The following is a 25,544-nucleotide window of genomic DNA, read 5'->3' on the forward strand; positions in this document are numbered from 1 at the left end:
GCGAGGCTGGAACAAGCTACAAGCGAGACGATGGAAAGGCTCCCGAGCACAACTATACTGAGTTAATCACTAGTGAAATGATTGAGACACTCGGCGAGGCCTGAATATGGCACCAGCTTGTGCGCTTGTAGCGGCATCTCTCATGCTAAGACCACCCCGGACTGCTTACTGCAGAAGATATTCCTCCGAACCCTTCCAGTCGTGCAGTCTCGAATGCCATACTCGGCTTCTCCAAAGCTGCGACTATGGTCCTATCATGGGAATGATATCGTGTGAGATACAGGCAGATTGCGTGCCCTTGGAGAATAGATCGAGACGACACCCACCAAGCACTCCGGCAAACCTTCATATACCAATACAAAAGCATCAGCAGCGCCCAAGGATCTTTCTGCGCAAGTAGGGACTTATAGCGAGGATCCATTTGGCTGACAAACCCAAGAAACATCAACCAGGTGGCGTCGTTGCATTCAAGGTCGAGTAAGGGTAGAAGTTGTTGTGCAGTCTTGTAATAAGGGTTGGACCGTGCTGATGGTGACGAGGGGTCTTCAGCACAGAGATGATCGAAGATCGAAGGAGTGTGTTCTGGAAATTGATCTTCAGGCAACTTCTCGCAATCGAAGAGGTAGGCAACCTTTCGCCAAAGGCTGTCGCCTTTCAACGGGGTTGCCAGTCGCCAGATGGCATGTTTGCCCTCGCTTAAATTGAGCCATGCCATGTCAGTGTCCTGCAACGGCCAAACGTCTTCGACAGACGATGCCTCAAGGTTGAAGAAACTCACAACCCCCAAGAGAGAAGAGGCGACGATCAACGCATCCCCTTCTCCTTGTTTAATGGGGCGAGAAAGAATGCTCTGAAAGGCGACCAAAGCTTTGTTCAGGTGGTAGGCTTCGGCTGTGCTAGGTCTCGAGGTGGCCCTTCCGCACAAGTAACGATCGTGGGATGCCGTCACTGCCTGGGCGAGGTGCATGAGGAAGGGTTGCGAACAGGCAATCGAGATGGTTTCATGCTGGAAAACCCGAGCAACTTTCTTAGTGCCAATGGTCAGAACTGTTCTAGACTGGAATCTGTCAAGTCGCGCCAGGTCAGATTTGTCGATGCGGCACAACTCTGGTCCATCAGTGTTTCTGTTCAACGAGACATTGACCATATCTAAGACAGGCTTAGTGGTTCCCAGAGGGGACTTTTCCATCCTCGAGTGCAAACAGCCAAGCTCGGAAGCAACGGTTCGGGGTTGAAGATCAGGTATACTAGGATCGTAGTTGCATAGCACGCCGTACTCCAGACACTTCCCGCACATTGGTCGAACTTCGTTGCATTTCACCCGGCGTATTTTGCAATTGCGACAGCCTAGCCTAGACTTTTTGTGAGCCCTCCGCTTGCGAACGTTGGCATCGTCCCCGGCAGACGTAGACACTGGCGCCTGGCTGATTTTGGTTGTCCTGGCCATTGGAGGTTTGCTGATGAACAATATGGCGCTGTGTACGATGTTATCTTGATAAGGGCCACAGTACTATGTGTATCGAATGGAATAACAATTGGCCCGAGTAGACCGATTGATGAAGTGTTGATTGTTCGTTGGGCGAAGAAGCTGCCGAGGCTGCCTGCCTGACGCGGGGCTCAAGGGAAGGAACCGTCATGGAGTTGCCGGAGTTTAGCAAGGAACGCAGGGATTAGACTTGACTCTACCGAGTGTTCGTTGGTCTTTGGGCAAACAGGGAATAGTCAATGGAGAAAAGGGTTCGAATTCATGCTCTTACTGGCTGTCATCACGCCCTAACTTGTGGGTTTCACCATCTGCGCTAACCACGACTCGTATTCGCAGTTTGCAAATGAGCTTGGCTGGAAGAGGAAGCGCAAGGAGATGAACTCTTGAGGTTTTTATACCGTCACCTTCACTGAAAGTGTCACAACGGCAATCGGGGAGTTCAATGCGAAGAAAGGTGAGGAAGAAGAAGAAGAAGAGGAGGAAAAGAGGAACCCAGCGAGAACGCCAATACGGTGGATCATTTGTGTCAGGAACGCGTAATAATCACGGTGAAGCAATAATCGGGCTAAGTGCAATTTCCAACACCTCATTTTGACCTCATTGGGTCTCGGCCAACAACACCTTGTTTGATATCTTGCTCCATTGAAATCTGGCTTCTGTCGATAAACAGTCAGACGACGCTTCTAACTCTTAGAGCCCCGGACTTCCTGTGGGGTCTATTCCTCGATTGGCTCTACGAGTGGTGGTCTCAGAAGCTTGGTAACGACACAATGTCGGCACTAAAGTTCGTCCGCCTGGTGAGTTTCCAGGAATCCGCAAGCTTGGGGTGACTTTGAGCTGAGGCCTTGTAGGTGTGGGAATCCTTTAGAGCAACTTCGGGGGTTGAGCCACGGTAATACCCGTCATGAATATCCAAAGCAACTCACATTAAGCTGGCCAAACAACAGGTTGATAGACGGCGTAAGTATCATCCTGGATCGCAGATGTGCACCGAGAGCATCCTTCTCTTTGAAGGGCTCATCTCAGCTGTCGCCTGGTCATTGGCTTACGTTCCCCATTCAGATGCGGATAACAGCAGCGGAACCTGGCAAAGTCAACTTTGAGCTTCCTATCGAGAAGCAGCATACGAACCGGTTAGGTATATTGCACGGCGCTACACTTGCCACCATGGTTGATACCAGTGGTTCGCTCGCTCTGGCATCTCGTGGTCTATATTCGACAGGAGTTTCGACAGACCTCAGCGTAACCTACCTCAACGCCGGCGGAAAGATTGGTGATTTGGTCAAAGGCGAAGTCATCTGTGATAAGTGTGAGATAAGAGTTCTTTCTCCTCTCACCACGTGAACTATGGACTGATCTCATGCAGTCGGCAAAACACTTGCATACACGTCGGTCAAATTCATGAACAAAAACAACGAGATCGTGGCTCGAGGGAGCCACACCAAATTTGTCGCTCTTGCCTGGAAAGACGAGAAGAACATCACGGATCAATTGAAGCCTGAAGTCAACGAATCCCAAGCTAGTGAAGTCACACGGACCAGTTTCTAGTAACTCGACAGTCCTTGCTGCCTAGGAGCCAGTATAGATTTGCAGGAAGAGCATGTACATAGAAATATGGATCTCCTTCGAGCTAATAGACGCCATATACTGCAGCTTTGTTTGTTACGATCCAGAGCAGTATGAATGACATGTGAGCCTCTGAGACATACATGGCTATTAGCTCTGTATACAGGACGAGAAGAATAGCGATAAAACCGCATACAAGAGCCTCGGTGCTATCCAATCCCCCTTTTTCTCAGCCTTGCTCGTCGCGTCTAAGCACAAGGTACCATTGTCGCACAAATGTCTCAAAGAGCCTATGACGAAGTCAATGGCGTCGGGATCGCTTCAGAGCTTGATCTTGACGCAGGATCGTCCCAGACCATCTTCTCTCGCCGTGAACGGCGCTGCATGATTTGTGAAGAAAACCGGATAGGGGCTTGTATCGTCATATGTGATATCATCACTCACCACGAACTTCAGCAATTTCTTGATAGAAGAACCATTTGACATTGGGTAGAATCTCGCTGCGTAGTCTAAGCGCACTGCCACCACAGAGTTGTCATAAAATGCTAGAATGAAGAAGAATGGGAGTTTCAAGGGCAACTAGGGAGCAGAAAGTGTGCCGAGCACCTTGTTGTAGTAAAGCGGCGAGTGACGTACCTGGTTCGCTGGTGGCGCGTCGAGGCGCCGAGGGACGTGGACGACATTTGAACAATTTTTGGCGGTTCCCAAGAAACCAACTGGTGCTTCAAAGCACGACAAATGCTCGCCTTTACATGCACGAAGAGCTTGTCCAAGCCACAGTCCTTCTAACTTCGAGGCTTTTTCTCAAAGTAGACCACGCTTCTCCCCAGAGAAATGATGTGGGCTGCATAATATCGACATGCCCCGCGCACCAAAATCCACGCGCAACACCCCCGGTCTACCCTCGACGACCTTCGTCCTCGACAACGGCGGCTACACCATCAAGGCTGGCTTCGCACCTTCCGATCCCGTGTTGGACACGGAAGCCTTGTCGAGATGTCATATCATCCCAAACTCCATCGTCCGCAGCCGTGACAGAAAAGTCTACGTCGGTTCGCAGTCTGAGGAAATCACACAATGGAGCGAGGCCTTGTTTCGCCGACCGGTCGAGAACGGCCAAGTCGTGAGCTGGGAGGCGCAGAAAGAGATATGGGACCAATCTTTCTTCGATGAACGGATTGCTAAGAAGGACCTGCTGGTGAAGAGTCCCGAGGAGACCACCCTGATCTTCACCGAACCACCTAATACTATGCCTGCTTTCCAGAAGAATGCAGACGAGATCATTATGGAAGAATGGGGTTTTGGAGGCTATTCTAGGGTTATTGGTAGGTATGGCTGAGCCAGAGACGTCTTGTGCCACGGATGGCTATACTGATGCTCAGAGCAGGGCCGTCACTTAATGCCTACAACGATCTCCATCCACTCTTCGAGGGCACATCCTACACAAAGTCAAGCAGCGATCCCATGGCAGATCTGCCGATGGAATGCGTTCTTGTGATCGACAGCGGCTACAGCCATACCACCATCACCCCGCTTTTCAACGGCCGGCCTCTGCACCGAGCTGTCCGTCGACTTGATTTTGGGGGCAAGCATCTCACGAATCTGTTGAAAGAAGTCATCTCCGTTCGCCACTTCGACTTGCATCAAGACACCAAGATCGTCAATGACATCAAGGAGGACGTCTGTTTCGTCAGCAATGCTTTCCGAAGGGACCTGGAGAAGACTTGGAAGGGAAACAAAACGAGGCAGAAATCGGTGTCCTCAAAACCCAAGGATTCGGACAGTACTATCGACACCGAACAAGTAGTCACTTCGGAAGATGAGGAAATTCGAGTAGATTACATCCTCCCTGATGGCATCCGCCTTCTTCGAGGATTTAGCCGTCCTCACGATCCCACTCCCGCCGCTGCGCGCAAGCGCAAACAGGCCGGCCTTTCCTCGGAACCAGATGCAGAAATCTCAATGACATTGGGAAATGAACGCTTCTCCATCCCAGAAATCATCTTCTCACCGGGCGACATAGGCTCGAAACAGCCTGGGTTGCCCGATATTGTGATGCAGTCACTCAGTGTCCTCCCGCCGCTTTTGCAGGCCACCATGCTCAGCAACGTTCTGTTAGTTGGCGGGAATGCGCAAATTCCCGGCTTTGTGGAGAGAGTCGAAGCTGAGCTACGCATGAGGGTGAAGAGTGATTGGATGGTTCGGGTCCGCAAGATGGCGGATCCCGTCACATCGACTTGGCTTGGTGGCGCGAGGTTGGCGAGTGGATTTCCCAGGACTGTCAGGGAATATGGTGTGACGAGGGAGGAGTATCTCGAACATGGGAGTGCGTGGGTTGCAAGGCGCTTTGTGAGTGGCGGGAGTGGGAAAGGGCCTTGAAGAACTGCGAAAGAACGCGTTGCACCGAAAATGAACAACGAACACAGAAGGTCTATTTATGAGATGATCCAGATACAGATCTACCGGACGACCTCCGGAAGGTATCTCTCCGCCTTGAGCGAGATCCCAGCATGCCTCGAAGCAGCTCATTTCCAAGCCGACCTAGAACGCAACCGGGCTAGATGGGGTATAAGCGAGATCCCGCCCAGAGAGCTCAACAGGCAACCCTGAACCTGCCTCGCTTGAAGAGATCGACCCACAGAAGGCTGTCACCATCCGAAGGCAAGGCCGATAGCTGGATCTGCTTCGGTCGATGCCTGTATTTTCCGTGTGTCGTCCAGGCCAGATATTCGGCGGAGACCGCGTGAACGGTCCAGCTACTACAGGTGGTTTGCACAGGGGCACCAAGGGCCTAAGTGAGCGTTGATATAATCCGACTGAGCCCGTGGACCTCCTGTGACCGCGAACGGCCGCCGTTGTTCAGAGCCAGGTTGCAGCAACCTGTGATGTTGCCCGGAGATGGTGACTTGTGCTGGTAATCTGAAATGTGTAGGGGGAAAAATCGGCTCCCAAGAAATCAAGGCAGTAAACAGCAGGCCTATAACGATTGTTTGGATGTAGACCAAATGGGTCTCTTCCAGCAGAAAGATGGAGACCACTGCATGCAGGACTAGTAGGTGGAAGGAATGCAGGGCGATCAATCCGCGCTGCCGAGTACCTCAACACAATCTAATTATGTACCACCTGCAGGACTGTCTCGAGATGGGGACTCACTTGCAGATGAATCAATGTACCTCGCTCGGTCTTCATGAATGAACAGTCCTACAGGCTACATACATGCTTGGACGCCTACGTTCTAGGTCGGTTCAGAGACCACCTGTAGTCCCACGCGTACATAGTCAGCCCGACGCACGCGCCTGCTGCGCAGAGTGGCACGACTGCGTGATTTGGCGCCCTGATCCTTATGAGCGTCGTTGGTGTGGTAGTGCTAGGCGAGAGTGCAGGTGGTCTCTCCTGGTGCTGTCTCGCGCTGGGGTGTAGCCTCGGAGACGGTCATCGTCGCCATCACTGGAGGAGGCGCAGCTGCAGCTTTCTTGTCTCTGGCTCCATGTCCTTGATCTCGCCCCCAGCCTCAGCCTTGATCGGCTCTCTCGCGCGTGTATCTGGAACTGGATCCTCTCGATCCACAGACTCGTCCGCGTTGCCGTCCCAGTCGCAGTCGCAGTCCCCGTGGGCACTGTTTTTATCACCATCGTGCAGCTCCTCCACGCGCGGATCCAGATCCAGGTCCATGTCGTAGTAGCCCTCGTCCTCATCTTCGTCTTTGTCGTAGCCTTCGTCTTCGTCTTCGTCCTCGTACTCGTCGCCGTCAACCAGCTCGGAACCTGAATCCACGCCTCCCACCAGATATGTATCGGTCGGGTACGCGCCGTCGGGGTACTCGCCGGCGGGATAGCGCGGATCATCCGAGTATTCGACCTGGAAAGAGTGGTCAGGGTAGGCGCCGTTAGTGTAGTGGTACGCACGGAAGCGCTTGTCCTCGTCCTCGACAGCAGCAGCAGCAGCAGCATTGCCGGCGAATTGGACTCTGTCGTCCCTCTTTCCCCGTGAGCTGTTCGTATGGAGATGAGATCTGGTATGAGCGGGACTGTGTGTCTGCGATGCAGCTGCGACGGTGTCCGCATACGGGCAACTTCGAGGTTTGATAAACCCCATATAAGTTGTGGAGTCAACAAGCTCAACGGCTGTGTCTTGAGTCTGCCTCGCGTTGGGTCTGTGCATGGGCCTTTTGGTCATTTTGGCCGCATTCTTGTAGTTAGATATGGGGATGGTGGATGTGGAAGAAGCAAAAGAAAGTGCCAGACACAAGAAGCTTGGACATAGATAAGGAGCGAGATGAGACCGGCCAAGAGACAAGATACAAACGAACGTGATGCCGACGACCAGTCTGATCGTGACCATCCCAGTCAGCTCAACTCACATAGCATGACAGCCACGCCACCATCACCTCTGTTCCAAACACCTCAATGTTTCCCCGACTCGCATAAAGAGACCAAAGTCCAAATTCCACCCATTCCAGCTTTTGCTATGACGCGGAGTTCGATGACGGGCAATCACATGAACAAATCCTTTCCCCAGAGCCAGAAATTTGAACATCGGCCCAAGACTGCGACAGTATAGATGGTAACAAAGATAGCCATGCATACGACCAAAAAGAGGACCACGATGATAGTCCAGTCATAGGCTCCTTGGATAGTTTCTTCGTGGATCGGTTGTAGCTGAGTCTGTCTGCGCGGCTCCGTTGATGGTTGACCGAGTTGAGGTGAAGGCCGACGGCGTCGCCGAATATGTGGTTGGGCAGGTCTGTGACGGCGAGAAGGGTGACGGTTTGGCGCATAGACTAGTCTCCTCATCATTGCTACTTGTTAGTCCTGAGTTTCTTGACAACGTTGATGCGAATGTCATCACGGCGAATCACTCCCACCTCGTTTATAAAGCACGCTGAGCAGAGCAGCTCTGTTTTCGAGAGCGTTTGCAATATGGGCACGTTTGCTGTCGCTCGAGGTTCGTTGGAGCGTATGTGGTAGGAAAGACACTCATCACTATTCTTGTATAGCGTTCGTTTGGCATTCTAGACAGACGCCCGCAGTCTGTCTCAGTGGCCATAACGCAGCCAGAACATCATTGACAGCCAGTGTATTACCTGTTTGACATGGAGAGCAGGTCATTTCTAGCAGCTTGCGTGTCACTTGTCGAAAGATATCGAGAGCGCAGCTTGGAAGACACTCCGGTGGACTTGCTCAATGAAGCGTCGAGCAGGCAGAGTCCGGAGGTACCACCATGTGGAACCATGGGGCTGTTCCTGTCCTTCGGAATATTAGTCTTGACAATTCGAGCGAGTGGTTGACCGGCAGAAATAGGATCTTCGAGACGTGCAGACGGCACAGCATCCCAGTATGCGCGTCGAGTCGTGACTCAGTGCACTGGCGGTCTAGAGCACACACGGTCATTGCAGGGAGAAGGGACAAAGCTTCGGCCAACCACACGAACCTAAGTCTTAAGCTTCAAGCTTGAATTGGGGTTATGGAAATTACATATCTGTTCGTGGCAGAAGAGCTCCACACGATCAGGCACGTTGATAGAGTGGTGCCTGGATTGATGGACCATCAAAGAGGACATTGGCTCAATTGCAGGCATGGAGCTGGAAGTGGATTGACGAGTATCGTGTATGCCTAAAGCCAGCCTTGAAAACGTTCCAATGGTGGTGTCTGGCGGTCGCTAGGCGAAGACCCTTTTCTTTTCTTCACCTTTGTACCGAGTATCCTTTCCAATTTCCATACTTGGAAACTCGAACCTCCCGCGCGGAAAGGGTCTGGACGCTGCGCATGATGTGAACTTGAATGATGCGGTGACTTTATGACTTGTGACTCAGGCAGAAATGGCGCAGAGCCCAAATCAACCCGCATTGCGAATACGTCCGTCTCTCCAACTGTGATTGGCCATGGCGTACATTGGTGAGTTTTCTCCAGTTTGGCAGTTTTCCTCTTCTCTTTACAAAGCACCAGATTCCCACATCAGGCCGCTGACCGGCTTCCTGCGAACACGAACCCTGTTGTCACCTTCCTCTTCGGCTGCGATGGGGTACAGAGTGAGCTTTAGAAGAGGTGGGAGTCAAGAGGAGGCGCGCGAGCTACCAAGAACAGAGTTGTGAGGCTGACGGAGAATTCCTCATGAGTCAGATCAATACAGGATCCGCTTCTCTACAGTAATAATATCCACCTTGGATATCCACAGCAGGCCTTCCTCGAATCCTTACCTCTTGCGGCGCCACCATTCTAGTCAGACTCAGAGGAGCGGACCTATCACAGGAATGGGCCTTACACTCCCTCAGTCAATGCGATATGGAAGTTGCCTGGACATTGCCCATTGCTCGAGCGAGGCCAGGCCACCATCGACTGACGAGCTTCTTGCCAATTCCTCGGCCGCTACGCCCGCCTCATGATCGGGCTATAAAGGGGACCAAAGCCTTTTGCCTGAGTCTTGAGGCCCTCTGCTTTCTTTCCCCCTTGCACGCATCAGGTACATTCGAAAGCTTACTTCAACTCACCTGTGTCCAAGAAACGTCTACATCAAGGACACCGTAGCTTGCTTACTGAAAGATTCCATTACATCCAGACCCTTCGAGATGTCTTCAGATTCCAAGCCCAACGTCTCCTTCGACGCTGCCTCGATCTCGACATCATCTCTCATGAGTGACAAGGAACGAGCCCGACAGGAGAAGAAACCTTCACTTGTCAAGAGGGTCGTGACAGGTAAGATATAGATGTGCCCATCGCCCTCCTATTCCTGTGCGACAAGTTCTGAACGCTAACCAACCTCCTCCACCCTACAGCCATCAAGAACATTGAGCCTCCCGAGCCAAGAATACCAGAAGGCAGACGCGAAAATATGCCCGCCTGGTCGAGGTGAAAGTCGCATGCCTTGGTGTGTTTGTCGTTGGTTTCAACCATCTGGGAATACACGGTGTATCTTCACCATGACGAGTCTCAAAAGAGAGAGACTTCCTCAAGGTGGATCACCAGCAATGGCGTGGGACAGGGGGGTTTTGGTCTGACAAGGGTGGGTGCAGAGAAGAAAAGGCACATCGGACCACGCCCAGGTCATTGCTGGTGATCCGTGATCCTGGGAAGCCCATGGAATTAAAAGCACCGTGGTGGTGTCCTTATTGAATCGACCATCATGTTTCATTGCATCAGGGTGGTCGTCTCGATAGAAGGAAAGGGGGGGGGGGATTAATTGTGTCTATACACTTGGCGATCTTATTGATAATATTTGGCCCATTGTTAGTCTAGCATTGGACGACGAAGATTCGGAAAGGGCCATTAAAGAAGAAGTGCATTTCGATTTCCGGCAACAAGTTGGCACACCCGTGCGGAATGTTCCACTGCCATATCTACATATGTAGTCGACTTGAAATGAGTGGCATCTGTGCGTCTAGAATACCTAGGTACTCGCAACAAACAACCAGGGGTGGTCGGGTTTCCTTGTCTCCAAGAACGCGGTTGCTGTTTCCCAAAACCCTGCCCTGTCCTCTTCGTTCTCAGCTTGCATGGATTGGATGGACGGATGTGTCGGAGTTCGTTGACGTTTGCAGCTGCTAAACCCCCTCCCGCTGTGTTCATCCAACTGAGGTACCCCGTGGCTTCCACTCCCGCTTGATCATCTTGCCCTTCCTGGCGCACGCCTCCAAGCACGCCTGTGGTCCGGCGTTACTGCCCGTGCCGACCGGGGGGACGCGGCTCAGGATGTCCTGCGCGTTGAGCCCGCCGCCAATGATAGTGCCCGTGATGTTCTGCGGGAAGGAGAAGAAGGCGTTGGCCAGATTCGTGGTGCCGCTGTCGTCGCTGTTCAGAGCCGAGATCAACTGCGCATTCTCGCAGCCCATGTTGATCATGGTGTGCACCGACGCCTGCGGGAAGATGGTCATCTGGCCCGGTGACAGGGTCTCGGCCACGGTGCGGGCGCCGTTCTCGGCAACCATGTACGTCGTAGTGGTCCCGGAGATGGCGACGACAAAGTTGGTGGCGCGCGGATGGATGTGTGGTGGGAGCATGGAGCAGGGACCTAGGTTGAGCATAGCCTTCGACTGAAAGTCAGTTCAGGACTCGCAGAGAGACGTGAGGCTCCAGTGAAAGACGAATGTGGCTGGCCCTTACCATTGTCATGCCATGTCCAACTGTTGCCGGGAATGTAGCAGCATTGGCATTGACCACTCCTCCAGGCGAGAAGGTGTACTTGTCCTGCTTGGTGAAGTCAAACAACCAGTCCGAGTCATTCGGGAGCAAATTCATGCGGTCGAGGTTGGTGTTGACCAGGCGAAGCTGAGCGACGAGGTGCGGGTCCACGTCAGTGTCGACAGCCAGCGCCACAGGAGCCATAGCCACACAGGCCAGGAAGCCGAATCCGCGGAACAGCATGGCGAATGTGTTCAGTCGGGCAGGACACGACGACAAAGCGAACGTGAGGATGTGGTAGAGTTGGGCTGCTGTTAAGCAAGTCTTTTCGAGCTCGAGAATTGCGCTTTGTCGCCGCTTGCGGCTTCGTGCAAGATCGCTAAAGAGAGTGATTCCTTTGTCAGCTATCAGCAGACCGATGGCAGAAGACGATCGAGATGGATTGGGGTTGACTTGTGCGAATATCGACAGGATATTCTTGGCGAGTCGAGACGAGATGGGCTTTGAGATTTTCAAACCAAGGTCGGTTTGGACCAGGCTGAAGACGACGTGAAGTGAAGGTGAGAGTCAACTCACCTACCTGAGAGATTTGATGACATTCGCTTTCATAATTCACCGAGCAAAATCCCTCCAGTCGTCAGCAGATGGCCTCTTGACGAATGAAGCGCTATCTTCTCGAGTCTCATTTCCGGATCAAAGTCGTCCATGGTCCGAAGTACCTCACTGATCAGCATCGGAACGCCTCACAATCGCGATGAGTTGATCTGATTCACGTGTTTCTTCCAGATATTTGACCAGTGATGACCTTATAGCACCACCAGGCATCGCATTCATCCATAAACCGTTATCGACTTGTTGATATCAACACAAACCGTCAGTGGGCGGAAGGACAAGACTTATGGTTGACCGACCAAAGGTACCTAGGTAACCTTGTCGAGCATACCTCCATCACGTACCGAACCCAAATGCTCGCATGGACACTGGCCAGAACGATCGAGGAAACCTCGTTTCCTGCCTTGAATTCCGGATTTCTTCTTACGAGCAGATCGAGGTCATACAATCCAGTGGATGGCCTCGAGGAAGCACGGCCTCAAGGAGCTGCGGATGTCTCTGTTGCTTCGGCCATCGTCAGGAGATGGTAATATAGATACCCGTGAGCAACATGGCGTCAAAGTCAAAGATCAACAAAAGCCTGCCGGTTCCGAGAAAAGAGACGTGGAGCAAGAGGAGAAAGGAAAGAGGAAGGCGAAGAAGCGAGGCTGCAACCTCTCGGCCCGCCGTGCGCAGGCAGCTGCAGACGCGCCAATCTCAGCTTCACTTGTTCCAACCTCCACCATCACCCCTGGACATATATCATCACGCACAGCCCGACGTGCATTACTCTCTTCAAGATATTCCATTCCACCGCATCGACTGTTTTTTTGTGGGTGGTAAGAACTCTCGTATTCCTCCTAATCTCTAGGCTATTCTTTTCCTGGCCTACGATGAACCACATAGAGACGCCTCTGATTTGTCAACCACTACCCCGATCGAGCAGCACATGTACAGACATGGTACATTGTCTTTGTTCTCTATCAGAATGGGTCCAGAGAAACTTGCAAAGTTCTTGTATCCTCGATCTCCTGGTTGCTGTCGGCCTGATTTCTCTCCTGCTAGTCTGTGCCTTTCAGAAGAGATCTGTGACCGCTCCATGACTGGCATCACTGACCAGTGCTGCATATTTTGCCAGAGTCCCCCTTGTTACCGCCGGCCTCGGAGGTTTCCACTCCTTCCGGCGCCTTTCCAGCTCCTCATCACTGACACTCATCGAGATAGTGTTCGACTCAGCATCGATTGTCACTTCATCACCGTCCTTGACTAACGCGATTGGGCCACCAACGGCGGCCTCTGGGCAAACATGACCCACGATAAATCCGTGTGATGCCCCCGAGTACCGTCCGTCCGTTACAAGAGCGACGTTGGTGAGTCCTGCTCCCATGATGGCTGCACTCGCCTTGAGCTGCTCTGGCATTCCTGGTCCACCTTTAGGTCCTTCATATCTTACTATCAGCACAAGGTTCTCTCCACGCGGGATGGCACCTCTGTTCAACGCCTCGTTCAGTTCCACCTCCTTCTCAAAGCACATTGCCTTGCCTGTAAACCGAAGGCCTTCTTTGCCAGTGATCTTGGCCACCGCTCCTGCAGGTGCAAAGTTGCCCCTCAAAATCTGGATGTGCCCGCTCTCCTTGATCGGGCTATCTAGGCTCTTGATGATGACTTGATCACTAGGCAAACTGGGCCAGCTCGAGACGTTCTCAGCCAAGGTCTTCCCAGTTACCGTTAGAATGGAGCCGTCAAGCAGACCGGCCGCAATCAGGAGCTTCTGCACACTTGGCACACCCCCAATCTCGTACAGATCGGCCATGGAAAACTTTCCTGATGGTGCAAGATCTGCGAGGAAGGGTATCTTATTGCTTACGCGTTGGAAATCGTCCAGTGTGAGCTCCACACCTGCAGTGACAGCCATAGCGAGTAAGTGGAGGACGGCATTGGTACTTCCTCCGAGGGCCATGGTGATGACGAGAGCGTTCTCAAATGATTTGGGCGTCAAGAGTTTCTTCGGCGTGATGTCCTGTTCCAAACAAACTTTGATGGCATCTGCGGCTTTGGCGCATTCGCGCATTTTGGCTGGTGAGCTCGCTGGCGTTGAGCTTGATCCAGGTAATGTCAATCCCATTGACTCGATCGCTGTGGCCATCGTGTTGGCAGTGTACATGCCGCCACAGGCTCCGGCTCCTGGACAAGCATGTCTTTCTAGATCTTCCATGATCTCGTCTTTGGTCTTGGACGTGTCTCCCCCATCGTCCGGTTGACGTAGGGTGTTGAAAGTATACGCACCAAAGGCTTCGTAACAGGTGGCGATATTGACCGGCCGACGGAGCGTCTCCGAGTATCCCTTATCGATCGTGCCACCATAAATCATCAGACTCGGTCTATTGTGCCTCGTCATCCCCATGATACAACCCGGCATGTTCTTGTCGCAGCCGGGAATAGTGATGTTCGCGTCATGCGCTTGGGCACACGTCACCGTCTCGACAGAATCCGCAATGATCTCACGCGTCTGCAAGCTGAACCGCATACCTTGATTTCCCATGGTGATGGCATCACTTACGCCGATGGTGTTGTACTGCCAGCCCAGCATGCCGCGGGCTTGGACAGCCTTCTTGACCTCCTTGCCAATGTCCAGAAGGTGCATGTTGCAGGGATTTCCTTCCCACCAGACACTGGCAATGCCGACATGGGGAGCCGTCTGCATTGCGTGTCTGTCTGGCACTCCCGCGGCGAAGAGCATAGCCTGTGCCCCTGGGAAGTCATGCTGACGAGTTAGATGGGTTGAGTAGCGGTTGAGCATGGGTTTGCCATCGACGCCGGTGGGCTCCGAGGAGCGCACGAACTCGAGGTAGCGGGGTTCCTGGAAGCCACCCGTTTTGTCCATGTTGAAGGGTCGGCTATTGTTCAAAGCTCAATCCCGCGCGGTTACGAGTGACAAAGGCGCCTGACAGGTGATGGTTCCTGGGCAGAAATACACAAAGGCCAGACTCGATGAGGTACAAGGGGATCTCGAACGCCTGATGAGGATGCTTTGAGTGCCAGCGAGAAGTTTGTGACTGAAACCTTCCGGCGAGGAAGAGCGTTCGAAATACAAGATATTCAATTGGCAGGATTCACTGCTCACAACGGGCATTACGTCCCCCTGGCTTCCCCACATCTTTCACAGCGGTTCCTCGGAGTTGGTGCCGACTCCGAACGAGGGGTTGATGAACGGGGTTGATTGAGGTTGAGGGGTTGACGAGGCTGCAGTCCGGGCTCAGGGGGTTTGCACTGTTTGCACTGTTTTTACTGTTTACAGGAATTGTCATGTTTTCTATGTTTGGCAGTTTTGTTGTTGCCATACAGGCACCCGGAATCTCTATTATTATTGTCCACCACCTTTGTATCCTGTTCTGCGACGCTATCTATCAAGTAGTAGGAGACTTTGGTTACGCTCCGATGCCCTTACATTCTCCCAAGGCATGCTGACATGTGACCAACAACCAAGAGAACCTCTCGGAATAGGATTACTCACAGAATGCCACAACCACTTCCACAAGCACGGCAAAGGAGATGGGCTCCAAAAGTCAGGACCGGGTGTAAGACTTGCAAGTAAGTGCGTAGACGTCTCGAGTCTCCCACACCCTCGATGACAGGTTCAGGATACGGCGGAAACGCTGCGATGAAGGAAAGCCGCATTGTACGAGGTGACAATGACCTCGCCCTCGACTTTGGTGTCATTCTAACGTTCGACCAAGGTGCTTGAAAGACAAGTTTCGTTGTGAGGGATACGAACCTCCAAAGACGTGGCTGTTTGAGCCGTCTCGCAAAGACGAGCTCGAGCAATCGGAGCCAGATTCACCTTCGTGGCAATCATTGCCGTCACACCGGGACTCTCTTCCATCGCCCGTGATAGCAAGCAAGAGCACGCAGAGCTTTTCCGATCCCTTTGCATTTCTTGTCGAACCCTCGAGTCCCTGGACGACGGATGTGGACCAGAGATATACGCAGCTGTTCCTCCTTGAAACCGCGCCTCTTCTCTCTTCCACCAGAAAGTGGCATCACTTCTGGCAATTCATTGTGCCTCAAGCTGCTTGGAACAACCCGTCGGTCCATCATGGCATGGTCGCCGTGGCGGCGACGTTTGACTCGTATTTTTCGGGCCGTGATCACACCGCCCTGGTATTAGAGCGGAGGGCCCAGGCGGTCCGTGCATTCACCAACCAACGCCCCTCGTGGGACGTCGCGCTGATCGTCTGCCGCCTGTTCTCCTCAATGGCCCAGTGCAACGAGGATTTCCCCGCGGCCATGGAGCACATCAAAAGCGGGGAGAAGATTCTCAGAGAAGCGACGCAGCAGAGCGGAAGCGGAAGCGGACACGCTGCACGGTCGTCGTCCGAAATTGTCCGGCTCATGGCTGCCACCTTCATGGGTCTGTCGGCGGACGCCAATAACGACGTGAATATCATCAAGCGGTTCCCCCCGGGCCAGCGCCGCGCCGCTTTCCTCGAGCTCAAGGTCATAGGCTCGGAATATGCAAGGCTTCTCCGCCGGATCGCGCAAGGGTACCACCACCACGGTGACGGCGACACAATCGATACGCTGACCATTGGATTTCTGTCCGTCGCCTTCACCACCATGAACCAAGCCATCAGCTCTGCCATGTACCCGGACCTGCTGGTGTTTACCGGCGACGACGGGGTCGTCCCCGCGGCCGAGATCCGCACCAACCTGCTGCGCGAGGGTTCCTTGTTGGCCCTGGACGACCTGATCATCATGTTTCCATGCCTGTTCTACGAGCTGGAACAACACCTAGACACCACCCTAGCCGCCGGAGCCGGAGCCCGAGCATCTGCTGCTCCCACCACGGCGTCGTCGCCGTCGTCGTCGCCGTCGTCTCTCGACGATCTGAAACAGCGCCTCAAGGTCCTGGTGGACAACTACGTCGTGCAAGCCTCCGAGGTCGAGCCCCGCATGACGGCCGGCACGTTCTGGCTCGACGACGCCGCGATCCCGGGCTGCCTGAGGAACAACAACGGGCACCCCGACCGGCGGCCGCCGCAGACCGGCGTCGCCAATCCGTGTCTGAGCCCGTGTCTGTGCGCCGACGGCCAAGAAGACCCCGTCCTGCGCGCCAGAAGGGAGTATTACCACGAGTATGTCTGCCAGTACCGGAGCGGCTTCATGTGTTGATTCCTATATGAGCGAAGGCCGAAACGAGTTACATTATGGTGCGGGTGACGGTGTTCAATTTAACGGGAAGGCAAGCTATATTTCAGGAAACAAAACCATCCGCCGACGACTTCACGATCTGGGAGGTGTATGGGGTGTGAATAATGCTGCAAGCGTCAGGCGGGTGGGGGGAAAGCGTGTTAGAGGAATGTCCTTCCGAAAAGACTCCCGGTCCGCATTTTCTCTGTATACTGTCTCCAAAATATCTTCTTTTTATTTGATGTTTGAGTTCATCATATCACGTTGTGTTACATCTGCCACTTCTCTGGGGTATCTTTTTACACCTTGCTCGTCTTTAACTCCCATCAGCAGATGTTTCAATGGGGGCGATGCACAGTGAACCTGCACACACACACTGCGCTTTTTCTTTCTAACCCTTTCCCTCCTTTCTTCCTTTCCGTCAAGTCCGCTAGAATACGTAGAAATCAGGCAAAAAGGGCCTAGAAAACACAAATGGTCGTATAAGGAGAGACATGAAAAATGGGTATCGCGACAGTCCTGGACCCGAACCCTCCACCGCCGTGGAACAACATGCTCCAATAGGCCCTTTCCCCTTCTTTTTCCTCGCTAGTGACTGTCCTCAGAAGGGTCGTCATGTATCTGATTCCCCTAGGACACCCGCAGCTCCTGTCTCAGGCACGTTTACTGGCTGAGAGAAGGGAAAGATGGGGCGACTGTTCGGACGTTAGTAATTGAATCCCCCAAAACTTCAACTTTGTAGGCAGCACTCACTCTCCATAATGGCGGGCCCAAAGAGCACCTCATTGTCACTCAAGCTTCGACCCGAAATGTCCACAACGGTGATGAAGATGAAGACTTGGCCACCACCAACACTTCCTGGGATGCTCACGTTGATACTTCCGTCTCCTTCAAAGACGGCCTGTATGGACACGACCTCGAGTCCTGCGATGAACGTCACGAAGATGACTTCCGTTTCGGAGAAGTCACGGTGGGACTGAGAAAAGTCGGGGACGAGTTGAAGAGAGGAGCCGGCACCGGGAGCGGAGCAAGATGAAACTGAGCCACTGTTTGTGCGGGCCGAGAGGGCAGTGCTTCGCCGTCCATAAGCGGGCATCGATGTAGACATAGACATGGTCATGGTCATTGAGGCCATATCCATGGTGGTGGTCGATGTAGTATATGCAGCCGAGTCGGTGGTAGTGGTGTAAGCTACGGTCGTGGTCGAGGCGTAATCATAAGCCTCTGAAGTAGTCGAGTCAGTGGTAGTGGTATAAGCATCACTGGTGGACGAGCTGTAGTCATAGGCCACTGTAGTAGTCGAGTCAGTGGTAGTGGTATAGGCATCAGTGGTGGACGAGCTGTAGTCATAGGCCTCTGAAGTAGTCGAGTCTGTCACATCAGCGATATACGCGCTGGTAGTATACGTGGCGCTTTCGATGTCGGAGACAATGGTAGCATAGTTGACGGAATCAGTGGAGAAACTCTCACTGCTACCGGTCTCATCAAAGCAGGATTGAGAGTTGACTTTCAAGCCAGGGAACGCGGTAAATGGCAAGGGTGGGTTCTCTGGAGGGCATGAGACGATAAATTGCGAGGCAATGGTGAAAACCGAGTTGGCATCGAGGGACTTGAATAGCCACCCGTTAGTACAGGAGATTTCCAGAATGGTGTTCTGCGCGCAAAGCAGATTAACTTACCGTGGTAAATGCATTGGCTGCTGCAACTGCGCCGAGCGAGCTCCTCTGGAAACTGGTATGCAACGCTTCCGTGGCCATAATACTCGCAGCCACGGCGAGGATGTCTTGTGATCCAATGAACGGTGCGGCACCGAGATAAGCACTGGTTCCAACAGACTCCAAGATAGCGCTGACGGTGACGAAGCTGGCAACGTCTGTCACAGGGAAGCTATATTGGCAAGGCTGGACCGGTTGAACGCCAGCAGATTCTATGGCTGCAATGAGAAATTCCACATGCGCAGATTCGTCCGAGGCGATGAATTCAAGGTTGATGAAAAATTCCTCGTCAAATCCGGCATCGATGAAGTCCTGCAGCTGGAAGCTGCTGAAAGCTTCTTTGTAGAAGGTGTTTTCGAGATGCTCGAGCTGTTCAGAAATGGTCAGGTTACTGACGTCCGTCTCGAGTGGAGAAGGTCGCCGAAGTGGCTACTTACTGTCAAAGCAAATTGCAAGATGGTGATATCAACCTCTGAGAAGCCGCTTCCACGTTTGGTCACTGGATGCGCCAACGTCAAGCCAGCGAGAAGGGTGCTCAGACCAGAAAGAGTGAATGCTTTCATTTTGGGAAAAGGGGGTTTTGTATGTGTATAACTGAGGCAAAGATATATACTGTAGAATGGATGAATGAGAGTGTCCAGCACACGTCAAAAAGCAAAGCAGAGCTTGTCAAAAGCTTGTTGAATCGAATGAAAGGCAGACTTATCAAAAGCCTTGTAGAAAAGAACGACTTGTCAAAAGTCTTAAGGACTGGAAAGCGAGTGCTAGTAGGATTTGCTGGTTGGTATCACATTGGCCGAAGGAAGAAGGGAAGTTATATACAAACTCTCTAGGATAGCAGACATCTTCCAAGATGGAAGCGCGAAGATCCGAGCATCGCTTGCTCGCTCATCCATCTCGGTAACCCGTACGGAGGTCATGCTGTCAGCACAAGCGTTCAACTCACTACAAATTTTGACACCGGGTGATAGAAGAGACTTGTTTCAACTTTTCCAACGGTGTTGTATCAAGGAGGAACACCTCGGGGGGGTACTTAATATGGGAGCTCTGTATCCCGTTCATGGGGTAGGGGTGCCTAAGCTATCTTTCGGAAGCTGGCAGATGCCGAGCAAAAGTGTTTAGACGACGTTCAGATTGATCTGCGAGACAAACATGGGCGAAAGGGGTGTTTGCGCAGAGCTAACGCTTGGGCTGAGATCTCGGCGCCTCGTTCTTGATCTGGGGAGACGGGCTAGAACCTCGACTGAAGCGGCGAGTGTCCGCTTCTAGGAGGACCATCACAGACTTTGCTGCATCTCACCAACGGTTGCAATTTAACTGCGACACCGGAGGAGCTTGAGGAAGCAGTATGAGGCTGGGGGCTGCCGGCGCATGCAAGGAGCTGCTTTCAGCTCGACAGTGGCGGCACGTTGAAGACGTCGAATTTGGAGAAGATACCAGCCACAGTGGTTATTTGAGACATTTCATGTCTCTCAGTGACTCAAGAAAGAAATGGACGAGAGAGATGGTAACCGGAGGGTTGAACAGCCGAACAATGGTGAAGCTGTTTACATGTTTCAGCGACGAGAAGGCGCGACAATGCCAAGGCCCGTCACGTGAAGCTAGAGAGGCTTGGCATGAGCTTCGCCCATACCTCTTTGGGAGCTAGTGACGTCAGCGGGGCAACTATCGACAGCCAAGCCAGGCTTCAGTTTCTTCTGCTCCAACAACTCAACACATAGCCTGCTCAATCTTGTTTTGTCTTTTGCCCAAGTCCTGCTCAGTCCCTGGGCTGGTCCTCAATGAAATGCCCTGCATAGCCCGGTAACTCACATAAGTGGCACGCACGACAACCTCATAGGGCCATCGACTGGAGACCTGCCCCGCTATGATGTATATGATATTTTGCAGCACGCCTAAGTGTCAGATCCTTTCCTTATACCATCTTGGAATGAGCACCCGGTACTCGTAGCATGTGCAACGAACCAATGTCGTGAAGGAGAGGGTTCGATTGAGCTAGGTATAAAGATACGCCAGCGGTGCCTCGTGTCCAATCTTATACCTAGTTCTGAGAGTCCATTTGTACATCAACTTCGTCCTCCTTTACAAACAATCGAACCTCTTTCTGGGAAAACAATCTTTTGTGATACAGTCAAAATGAATACCCAAGGACAAGGACAGGCAGCTGGGCAGCAGGAAGACTACCTTGACAAGGGTGAATAGATTCGCCCCATCCCCTCCTTGTCCCGAGCCATGGTATTGACCAGTCTCTTCCTGCGCAGGTCTCGATGCCGTCGAGAAGAAGTACGGCCAAGGTACTTAGATACCCCTTGGTCCCTTTCCGCGTTATACTACTTGCCCCGTCTGCTCCGGGCAGTGGCTCCTGCTTTGATCCACTGCCCGTGACTGTGATATCTTGGGGAATGTACGGAGACTCTGAGGCACCGTTCTGACATCGTCCGCGCTTGATCAGGCAAAATCGACCCCGCCAAACAGAGAAGCACGAACGAGAAAATCACCGACAAGGCGCGAGAGATGTTTGAGAAGGCTACAGGGAAAGATGTTCCTGACAAGGTGCGTCAAGAGTTCTTTTTAGAAAGACGGATGTCCATCCTCAAATGCCGTGGAATCGTGTGATCCATATCACGTGCGTCTCGTTGCTCGCAGAACGTTGAGGTTGGGGGCGCAATGGCCAAAGTGTTGGAACCCCAGGCACCGGAGAGAATGGACGAAGGTAATCCGGGAGCTGTGTTGAAGAGTGGGACGCGTGTGCCATCTATTTCCACGATTGTGTTCGCAGTATATCTGGGGTTACCAGGCCATGACTAACATCGCGTGCCTCTTCGCAGGTCAGCAACTGATACATGCATGGTATGGACGCTCGATCACTGCGAGATACTCATGACGGATTGGGAGATGCTTTCTCGTCCTCGAGAGAAGAGAGAGTCGGTACTATAATTTAAATGAGAAACTGAGTCATCAACATCCGAGTTGTTTGATCGATCGAATCTAGACTGACCCAGCGCTATCGTGTGAGCGGCAGTCCAGATTTTCTATACCTATATTTTTGTGTCATGTGAATCTGGTGCTGTCTACCCCGCGGAGATCATCCAAACCAAACACCATTGGGTCAGCACAAGTTGTCTCGTGACTGGTACATGCTTCGTGATATTTTCCCCCAAAAGTCCTCGTGCAGAAATCATCATGTAATCCTCCTATTTTCGAGACACGATCAACCCAAAGAAAGCGTGTGGCCTTACCGCTGGAGCCGGATGCCCCGATGACAATAAGCGGTAGTAGGGTGACAGCGGTCCATGGGCTGCGCAGGAGAAGGGTGGAAGAGGTGTGTATCGTTGCAGATCTGCGGGAGGGCTCGCGGTCGCAACTCGTGAATGCCAAAGTTGATGAGCATCGGAAATATCATATCTTGCATCGACTCCGGAGTTCGGGTGATTGCCTCCGGATGTGCATGTCCGCTGGTCTACCACCCAACATGCCATTTCCAGATTGGCCCTGACACCATCACCAAACCATGGTGGACTCTTGCTCAGTAATGGCCCCGACCGGACAGCATCGTGCGATGACAACGTTTCATTCTGCCCGTCACCTCCGTCACCCTCCGTCAGCACAAGTAAAACCCCTTCTCCCCTTCTCCCCTTCTTGTTTCGGAGGCCGGAATGTCATAGGGTCAGATCAAGTCGGAGGCCTGCTGCATGACGTGTCACCCGGAACAGGAATCCGCCACCACTCGGAAGCAAATTGTTAGCGGATTCGACCAATCAGCCCCCAGTCCCCGTGCCGTTGCAGTGCCAAGGTCAAGGGGCTGGCGGTGGATCTCCAAACCCCCAGTGACGAATAGTGTCGCCCCTCCAAATGCTCCGTTTCCCACCAGTCCCTGCATCGCAGTCTCAAAATCTGCCATCTTCGCTGGCCCCCGATGTTTCTTCACGCATTGTTAGGGCCAGTCTCTGCGCTGATCCGGGAAAGGTAGTTGACCAGCGGATCGTCCTCGATGGAGTGGCGCGTGAAGAATAACTATACCCTCTTTTGGTCCTTCTGCAGGAACATCCTTCGCCCAAATCCGACCGGCAGAATCTACTTTGCGGGAGATTTCCGTGGTGATTATCGGCTATACAGCCACCCTCCATCGGCGATGGTCAATGCAGATCATCGTCTCTTCAGAACAAAATCTCCGTGAGAATCCAGGGTGAAGTACCCTCCGGTGGACATGGCTGGTGCGCAGAAATTGTCCCACACAACTGAGAATTCTGCGCGCGAGGTCGAGCCTCGTGGCCTAGAACCTCATCCAAGTGCGGAGTTTTGGAGGTGTCCAGTCCAGCTCCAGTAGCTCCACAAGGAAGCGAGATCGACATCAACAGCCGAGGACAGACCACACTCGCAAGATAAGAAATTCAAGAGGTGTAGATTGTGTCAATTGCGGACTGCTGCGGCTTCGTTGGATTTTAGCCAGGGGAAAACTGTGGGGACCGAATAGTCTCTTCTCCGCGGGTCAGTATCTGAAGGTCCAGGATGTGGTGTGGTCAACGCACCTCCAAGGGACGTGTGACTGGTCGGAGAGGTTGGCGGCGCTCCCAGACGGTCTTGTCCATAACTTCCAACCGGGTGTAGACTTGTGGGCGACCGATCTCTGAGTCCGGTTTCAATCAGAAGGCCCTCAGCCGTGATGGATGGCAATCGAGTCCCCGAATTGTTAGACTCGGGCGACAGTCGTGACGATGTCTGGACGGTAGATCCTGGACCTGTGCTCGCAATCGTGGGCGGCGGAACAACTGAATCAAATGTCCCCGACGACGTAGATGAGCGGGACGCTGCCGGGACATGCGGGCTAGGTACCGGGAGCGGCAGGATGATGCGGCCGCCCGATCCCGACATGGTCGACTCGACCTTGAGCAAAGCAGGCGGCAGAAGATTTTGCTCTGTTTCCGCCGTCTCGGAGCCATTATTTGACGCGCCCGTATCCTGCCACCCAGATTAGCATCATGGCACCCGGAGTAGCTGGTCAACAGCAAGCGGAATGAATGACTTACGTTGTCGCGTGCATCCTCGATCAAGGCTCGTACCTCTGGCGAGACCATTGGTATGATCTCATTGAGAAGGCTCTCATACCGTGCCAAACGGCGCGAGGTTGCCGTGAGGTCCTCTGCGGTCCTAGAAGCGTGGGGGGACGCTGTCAGCAATCTGTATTCTCATGCAGGCTCATCCATGGGGTCCAGGTTCCAAAAACACTTACTTCCGTTTCCTCCATCCCTTGCCGTAGCCATAGTAGCAAGTGGTGCCGGTGTGAAGACACCTTCGACATGCAGGCCTAGAGCCATCACACTTTGTCTTTCGCTCGCGACATGGTTCGCAAGCGTGACTGGTTCGAGCGCGTTCAGGTTTCTCCCACGCCGAATTGGTTGAGCGTGAAATGGGCAACGAGGTACTTTTGGTGACACCACCGGGAGAAGCGGTAGAAGGTGGAGACAGGCCACTGGTGGTATTGCCAGGCTTCATGACTGATTTGCCGAGGCTCAACAGGTTGTTTTCCGGGAAGAAATCAAGGCATATGGTTAGAGGCCTCTTGATGCAGCGAAACGTCAAACCCAACAGAGCAGAATCGAGTTGCGAGAGAGTGCATAAGCAGTAGCAGACGGTGCGCTGGGTTAGGAGTGAGGGAGGAAGAAAGGAGCCAAGCTAGAAACTTCGGAAGGAGGCAGTGAGGATATCGACGGGTAGATGTATCAAGCTGCAAGATGCGTGTGGCCGATCTCGTGGTACTAGGTATTCGGAGGAGGGAAAAAGGGTGGAGAGCGAGGCCAGTGGATTCGATGGCGGACTTGAGCAAGTGTGGTAGGGCAACGCGGTAGACGGAGCCCCAGAGCGTTTCGAAGGGGGCGTTTGTAGGTGGTGAGAGAGGCTAGTGAGGGGTGGAATGGCGAAATTTCTGCTGTGGTCACTTCAGTTTCCGCCCGTCAGTTGCTCAGTCAGTCAGTCGACCGCTGCGGCGAGACGGGTAGCTGTGATTCTAGGCGACCGAAGAATGGCTCGAAGTGTTGTCGTTGTACTGACACCAATGGTCGGTCAATCGTTGGAAAATTGTAACGGATCGCGTGGTGGGCCCACGGTAGTGGTCGGGACCCGGAAGGATGGACAATTGCGACCCAGAAACCCCCCCAGGCATAGACCCTGTCTGGGTCCCGGTACCTTTGCTAGAAGAGTTCAAGAGCCGAGAGAATCCATAGGCTCGACTAGAACGTCCGGTATGAAAAGGGGAAGGTCATAGGAGACACGCGAGTGAACAAGGCAATTCAAGACCAAGACCACTGTAAGTACTCGGTACTGAAATTGTACTGGGTACCTACCTAGGTACTTGGGTACTGGCTACGGCGAGCTCGGACCGGGGACTGCCACAGCGAAGGGCTTCGGAGATGGCGGGGAGGCAATCGAATTGGGATGCGCAAGAGACGGATAAGCTACGGGGAGAGACAGAAACGGGCCAGACGAGAGAAGAGAAGAAAGGGAAAATAGTTGCGATGGCTGAGTGGCCCGCGGCATGACCTGTCGAGGGAGGGTGAAGAATTGATGACTGGGGGCGAGAAAGAACCGTTGGCCCAAGATCGGGGCAGTGATGAAAATCTCACGCGCGCATAAGTAGATTGTAACGGTGAAAGACGGGGAACAGCCGTGTGTGTGTGTGGGTTGTGGGTGTGTGAGTGCGTATTGTGTGGTGGTGGACAAGGCGCCTGGGCCAGAGAAGAGGCGAAGAAGGGGTGAAGATCAGGAGGTTTGTGGAAGGATTCCGAGAGAACGCGATCGAGAGGAAGAAACCGAGGGATGGTCATAGACAGATCACTTACCCGAACAAGGCTAGAGAGGAGGGAGGGAAAGAGGGAAAAGAAACAT

The 25,544-nt window shown here is 53.0% G+C and overlaps 10 protein-coding genes across 10 annotated transcripts; 4 read left to right on the plus strand and 6 right to left on the minus strand.

The window, feature by feature from the left end:
• Window positions 1–145: 145 nt before the first annotated feature.
• Z520_01008 (uncharacterized protein) lies at window positions 146–1,447 on the minus strand (the record flags this gene model as incomplete). Its single annotated transcript, XM_016771526.1, has 1 exon — window positions 146–1,447. The coding sequence occupies one exon, from the start codon at window positions 1,445–1,447 to the stop codon at window positions 146–148; it is 1,302 nt and encodes a 433-aa protein (XP_016636665.1).
• Window positions 1,448–2,256: 809 nt separating this feature from the next.
• Z520_01009 (uncharacterized protein) lies at window positions 2,257–3,034 on the plus strand (the record flags this gene model as incomplete). Its single annotated transcript, XM_016771527.1, has 5 exons — window positions 2,257–2,283; window positions 2,338–2,378; window positions 2,434–2,446; window positions 2,549–2,795; window positions 2,853–3,034. The coding sequence occupies 5 exons, from the start codon at window positions 2,257–2,259 to the stop codon at window positions 3,032–3,034; spliced, it is 510 nt and encodes a 169-aa protein (XP_016636666.1).
• Window positions 3,035–3,911: 877 nt separating this feature from the next.
• Z520_01010 (uncharacterized protein) lies at window positions 3,912–5,431 on the plus strand (the record flags this gene model as incomplete). The annotated part of the gene is made up of 2 exons (XM_016771528.1): window positions 3,912–4,377; window positions 4,440–5,431. 2 exons carry the CDS (start codon window positions 3,912–3,914, stop codon window positions 5,429–5,431), a joined length of 1,458 nt encoding a protein of 485 aa, XP_016636667.1.
• A 1,065-nt stretch (window positions 5,432–6,496) lies between these two features.
• Z520_01011 (uncharacterized protein) lies at window positions 6,497–7,228 on the minus strand (the record flags this gene model as incomplete). Its single annotated transcript, XM_016771529.1, has 1 exon — window positions 6,497–7,228. One exon carries the CDS (start codon window positions 7,226–7,228, stop codon window positions 6,497–6,499), a length of 732 nt encoding a protein of 243 aa, XP_016636668.1.
• Window positions 7,229–9,617: 2,389 nt separating this feature from the next.
• Window positions 9,618–9,901, plus strand: Z520_01012 (uncharacterized protein; the record flags this gene model as incomplete). The annotated part of the gene is made up of 2 exons (XM_016771530.1): window positions 9,618–9,744; window positions 9,825–9,901. The coding sequence occupies 2 exons, from the start codon at window positions 9,618–9,620 to the stop codon at window positions 9,899–9,901; spliced, it is 204 nt and encodes a 67-aa protein (XP_016636669.1).
• A 709-nt stretch (window positions 9,902–10,610) lies between these two features.
• Z520_01013 (uncharacterized protein) lies at window positions 10,611–11,409 on the minus strand (the record flags this gene model as incomplete). Its single annotated transcript, XM_016771531.1, has 2 exons — window positions 10,611–11,072; window positions 11,149–11,409. The coding sequence occupies 2 exons, from the start codon at window positions 11,407–11,409 to the stop codon at window positions 10,611–10,613; spliced, it is 723 nt and encodes a 240-aa protein (XP_016636670.1).
• A 1,423-nt stretch (window positions 11,410–12,832) lies between these two features.
• On the minus strand, window positions 12,833–14,641 carry Z520_01014 (uncharacterized protein; the record flags this gene model as incomplete). The annotated part of the gene is made up of 1 exon (XM_016771532.1): window positions 12,833–14,641. The coding sequence occupies one exon, from the start codon at window positions 14,639–14,641 to the stop codon at window positions 12,833–12,835; it is 1,809 nt and encodes a 602-aa protein (XP_016636671.1).
• A 633-nt stretch (window positions 14,642–15,274) lies between these two features.
• Z520_01015 (uncharacterized protein) lies at window positions 15,275–16,929 on the plus strand (the record flags this gene model as incomplete). The annotated part of the gene is made up of 3 exons (XM_016771533.1): window positions 15,275–15,348; window positions 15,399–15,443; window positions 15,495–16,929. 3 exons carry the CDS (start codon window positions 15,275–15,277, stop codon window positions 16,927–16,929), a joined length of 1,554 nt encoding a protein of 517 aa, XP_016636672.1.
• Window positions 16,930–17,610: 681 nt separating this feature from the next.
• On the minus strand, window positions 17,611–19,225 carry Z520_01016 (uncharacterized protein; the record flags this gene model as incomplete). Its single annotated transcript, XM_016771534.1, has 4 exons — window positions 17,611–17,642; window positions 17,701–18,556; window positions 18,627–19,031; window positions 19,100–19,225. 4 exons carry the CDS (start codon window positions 19,223–19,225, stop codon window positions 17,611–17,613), a joined length of 1,419 nt encoding a protein of 472 aa, XP_016636673.1.
• A 3,847-nt stretch (window positions 19,226–23,072) lies between these two features.
• On the minus strand, window positions 23,073–24,155 carry Z520_01017 (uncharacterized protein; the record flags this gene model as incomplete). The annotated part of the gene is made up of 3 exons (XM_016771535.1): window positions 23,073–23,621; window positions 23,690–23,840; window positions 23,893–24,155. The coding sequence occupies 3 exons, from the start codon at window positions 24,153–24,155 to the stop codon at window positions 23,073–23,075; spliced, it is 963 nt and encodes a 320-aa protein (XP_016636674.1).
• Window positions 24,156–25,544: the final 1,389 nt, after the last annotated feature.

The sequence above is a fragment of the Fonsecaea multimorphosa genome, assembly GCF_000836435.1.
Source record: "Fonsecaea multimorphosa CBS 102226 unplaced genomic scaffold supercont1.2, whole genome shotgun sequence".
NCBI lineage: Eukaryota > Fungi > Ascomycota > Eurotiomycetes > Chaetothyriales > Herpotrichiellaceae > Fonsecaea > Fonsecaea multimorphosa.